The sequence below is a fragment of the Mesoplodon bidens genome, assembly GCF_964165515.1.
Source record: "Mesoplodon bidens genome assembly, chromosome: 1".
NCBI classification, from domain to species: domain Eukaryota; kingdom Metazoa; phylum Chordata; class Mammalia; order Artiodactyla; family Ziphiidae; genus Mesoplodon; species Mesoplodon bidens.
Window position 1 is genome coordinate 186,217,873 of NC_138176.1, and position 4,811 is coordinate 186,222,683.

At 39.8% G+C, this 4,811-nt stretch overlaps 1 protein-coding gene across 1 annotated transcript; it reads right to left on the minus strand.

The window, feature by feature from the left end:
* Window positions 1-971: 971 nt before the first annotated feature.
* On the minus strand, window positions 972-1,674 carry NAA11 (N-alpha-acetyltransferase 11, NatA catalytic subunit; the record flags this gene model as incomplete). Its single annotated transcript, XM_081258067.1, is given in 2 exon segments — window positions 972-1,409; window positions 1,411-1,674. Coding segments are annotated over 2 exon segments (702 nt in total).
* Between the last annotated feature and the right edge of the window lie 3,137 nt (window positions 1,675-4,811).

Here is a 4,811-nt window from a genome sequence, read left to right on the forward strand (position 1 = left end):
CTAACAGATAAGAATTTTTTTAACATAATACTACAATACCATTTAGCTCACTTAACAAAATTATTAACAGTTCCTTAATAGCATATACAGTCCATGTTCAAATTTTGTTCAAATGTCTTATATTTGGTTTGTTTAAGTCAAACGGTCTCCACAATGGTTGTGTTTGGTCAACATATCTCTAAAGTTTAATAGATAAATTCCTCCTCCCTCTTTAAAAAATGGCATTTATTTGTTGAAGATACCAGGTCATTTGTTCTGTAGAAATTCTCTCATTCTGGATATGGCTGACTGCAGCTTAACATGTCCCTCTACTATTATTATCATTATTATTTTAATAAAAATGGTAGTTAGATCTAGGGCCTTGTTTGAATTCAAGATAAATTTTATACACATACAAAATTTTCTTTTGGCAAGAATATTTCATAGGTGTCACTGTGTACTTCCTATTGCATTTGGAGGCACATAATATTTGTCTCCTTTGTAGTGATGTTACACTTGACCAGTGACTTCAAGAGTTGCCAGTCTGATCCATCCTTGCAAACTGCTCCAACTTTCACCTAACGGTATTAGTCATTGACGACAATTGGCTAGATCTATTATTTCAAGAATTGCAAAATGTTAATTTTATAATTCTGTCATTCTTTCTGTCTTTATTAGCTGTCATTCTATAAAGAAGAAATTTCTTTCAGTGACTATGTGGATACCCTGAAATACAATTCATACCGAAAAGGCAGGATAAATGCTTGTTTCTTTTACTGAATTTAATCTACTTTCAGCATGGAGTCCTATTAACTTCCAATAGTGAGCAATGAGTTTGCCCCAACCCACTCTACACTCCTGCCCAAGGTCAACATGTGGCTTTCACAGTGAAACCCATCAGGGCAAGAATGGGATGGGATTGGGCTGACCCAGGTATGGTGCAGGAATTTAGGGGAGATAGGGACTAGGTCAGGGAAGAGAGAATACATACCTTAAGCAGGCTCTAGGAGGTGGAGTGTGTCTTCTGAGCTGTCCTGGGCACGGGGGCTTTCCATGGACTCGCTGGGTTCCTTGCTGTCACTGCCAGTATCGTCAGCGGCCGGGTTCTTCTCTTGACAGGGCTCTTCGGAACCAGGAAGTGTGCTGCCCTGGACCTCCTGGTTCTCCCTGGAGCCCAGCACAACATACCTGCCCTTCTCCTTCAGCTCCAGCTGCCTCCTTAGCTCATCTGCCATCTGCGACAGACCTGGTTTCATAGCATAAGCATCTGCTCCATCTGCACAGTATTTGGGTTCCACCTCACTAACCTGAAAGTTGAGAGCATTAGAATAGAGGTGCAAGGCTGCCCGGTTACTCTTCCTGACATGCAGGGACACATACTTGGCATTAAAGTTCTCTATAATGGCCCAGGAGGCCTGGTCCATCAGCTTTCTGGGCCAGGCCGAGGCACCGGTGTGAACGCTTCACAGCCAGGGAGGTGATATGTCCGTGGGGGACATCATCTGGGTCCTCCTCCATTTTGGCCAGGACGTAGCCCACAATCTTCCCATCCTCATCCTCAGCGATGTAAGAGAGCTGGGGTCTGGAAAGGCCATGGTAGAAATAGTATTTCATCTGGTAGTTCTCCGGAAGGCAAAGGAGGTTACAGGGTTGCAGGTTCACCAGGTCGTCTGGCCGAGCACTGTGGATGTTCATAATGGCGGCGGGTAGCGAGCCGGCTCTGAGGGCAGAGACTGGGAGAGAGGGTACCGCCAAGCACAAGGGACACTGTTTGCCTCAGGGGCTTGAGTCCAGGGGGGACGAAGCTGCGAGGCCAGATGGCATGGAAGCTGGATGGCGGGAAGGCAGGATAACCAGCAGATGGAAGGGGCGGTGCTAAGATATGGCTTCCGGAAGTGTCCACCTAGTCCCAGCCAATGAGGTTTTCACTTCATTGTGCGTGGTCTCGTGCGTGGCTGAGGGAGTGGGGCAGTGGAGTTCATTATGCTCTCAATGGTTTTAATACAATGTTTGATCCATTGTTGTCATTATTCTTTTATTTGTTTCAATTGTAACTTTTTTTTTTTTTTTTTTTTTTTTTTTTTTTTTTTTGCCATACGCGGGCCTCTCACTGTTGTGGCCTCTCCCATTGCGGAGCACAGGCTCCGGACGTGCAGGCTCAGCAGCCATGGCTCACGGGCCCAGCCGCTCCGCGGCATGTGGGATCCTCCTGGACCGGGACACGAACCCGTGTCCCCTGCATCGGAAGGCGGACTCTCAACCACTGCACCACCAGGGAAGCCCTCAATTGTAACTTTTTAATTTGGATACATCTGTATAAATGTTCACGAACTGTATAAACCCATGTAACTGGAGTTTAGAGGAAGAACTAGAACACTGCGAGGACCCCGGAAGCCCCCCTTGATGCCCCCTTCCAGTCCTCCTTGCCCCATGTCCCAAGAGTAACTGTGACCTAGATTTCTAACAGTCTTTATATACATGGAATCATAATGCATACACTCTTTTTGTGTGTGTGTGTGTGTGTTTTCCACTCGATACTTGTTTCAGCTACCTTGTGTGTAGTTGGGAATTCTTTATACTCTTTCCTGTTTGATATTCCATTGCCTAAACATATCACAACTTATTCACCATTTGACTGTTGTTGGCCATTTGTATTATTTTTAATTTAGGAATAGTAGGAATAGTGTAACGAAATGTTCTGGAGCATGTTTTTGTTGACCCATGCATATTTATCTAGCATTAGAATTACTGGGTCAAAACATAATGTCATATTCAACTTTTATGTAAATACTGCCAAGCTATTTTCCAAAATGGTTGCTGCACATTTTCATCAACATTTGGTATTTCTCATCTTTTTCACTTTAGCCAAGGTGGGGTAGTGGGGGAGAATGGTAGTATTATATTGTGGTTTTATTTTGCATGTCTCTAATGAAGTTGAGCACCTTTTTTTACATGCTTATTAGCCATTCTAAATTCTTTTTTTATGAAGTGTTTGTTCAAGTCTTTTGTTCATTTTTCTATTGGGTTGTGTGTATTTTTCTCATTGATATTTAAGAGTTTTTAAAATATATATATTCTGAATATGACTCTTCTGTCAGATATATTTATAGTGAATAGCATCCTCCCTTACTGGTTGATTTTTCATTCTCTTAATGGTTATTTCTGACACCAAGTGGGAATTTTAACATAGTCCAGTTGTCCGCTTTTTTACATTTCATGGTTAATGCTTTTTTGTGTCCTGTTTAAGAAATCTTTGCTAACTCCAGGGTCACAGAGACATTCTTCTATGTTTTCTCCAGAAACCTTTATTGTTTTACATTTTATGTTTACATATGCAATCTGTTGGAATTTATTTTTGTATATGTTGTGAGGTAGAGGTTCAGCTGTTTTTGCTTCCATGGATATTCTAACCATCTAGCACCATTTATTGAAAAAAATCACCTTTCCTCCACTGTATTGCATTCTTGCCTTTGTCATAAATCCTAAATTACATTTCTAGATACATTGTAAAAACTTTATACCACCTTGATATAGCAAAATATGTGGTATTTCTTTAATAGTGCAAAGAAGTCATATTTTATTAATACCACTTGCATGTAACCTGACTGTAAGCCTTAGAATTATCTATGTATCTTATACAGTCTTCCTTTCCCATTTCCTGTCATATCATTACCTGGAAACTCACACACCAAAATTAACTGTTGTGATTAGATAGTCTCTTTTCTTGTATCATTAGCTAGGTCATGGTTATACTCTAACTCATGTAGAAAATGGGTGCAGCCTTCTTTCCAATAAGGTTACACACTTATTTACTAGCTGAAGTAGTCTACAGCCATGTGATTTGTGTAACATAGCTTGAAAAGCCACTATTTTTTGTTGTAATTTAACACTTAGTTGTGTTCTCATTAATAAGATTTAAGATAAGACTTTATATCCTTGATGTTTTGATTGACTCTATACATTGAAAAAGTTAATTCCCAGTATTATTTCCATTCAGAAATTTCTGTTTTATGTTAAACGTTACTCCATGGGCAAGGATATATGTTTTGAGATGACATGGCTCTAAAAACTTAATCCAGAAAGTCATTTGGTTCTTCTATTATAGGTACTTCTTTCAAAAGCATGGACTATCAGAATTTGATTTCATTGTGGTCTTCTATAGAACAGTGTATCTTTACTGGACTTCCTAAAGTGTAGGCTTGACAAATGAGGCAGGTGTGACAAAATAGACCAACTTAGAAAAACTCAAAACTCACATATCAATTATGTATCTGTCATTTATGTTGTCATCACTTTTGTTTACCTTTTTCATTCCATAGGCCATGAAAGCAAGATGAAGAAGATCCTTGGGCCTGTACAAATTTGGGAAAAAGAGTCACCCTATTAGTAAGTTTTGTTTGTTTGATTCTGTTTAATCCTGAATCTGAGGACTAATCTTAGAGTAAGGCAAAACAGAAAGAGTTTTCAGAGGCACCTAGTTGGACCCAGAAAGAGAAAATGGCAGTTACTTTGGCTGTAGTGGGAACCAAAGCATTTCCATGCCTAAGTCTTTTAGAGAGCAAAACACTTTATGACAGCTATATGATAATGTATAAGGGATCATCAATGAATGAACAAATAAACATTTTTTATACCTACTGAGGTGATGAACTCTCATTGTTTCCTGCATTGTCCATAGTCATAAATAAGACCAAAAATTATAAATTCAGTCATGTGGGTAAACAAGAATAGACAACAAAGAAGAATTTTCTACGTTCTCATGTTGCTGCATATTCCAAACCCACCTTTTTTCTGTCCACCAACAGGGCAAATCTACATAAAATATGAGGTCA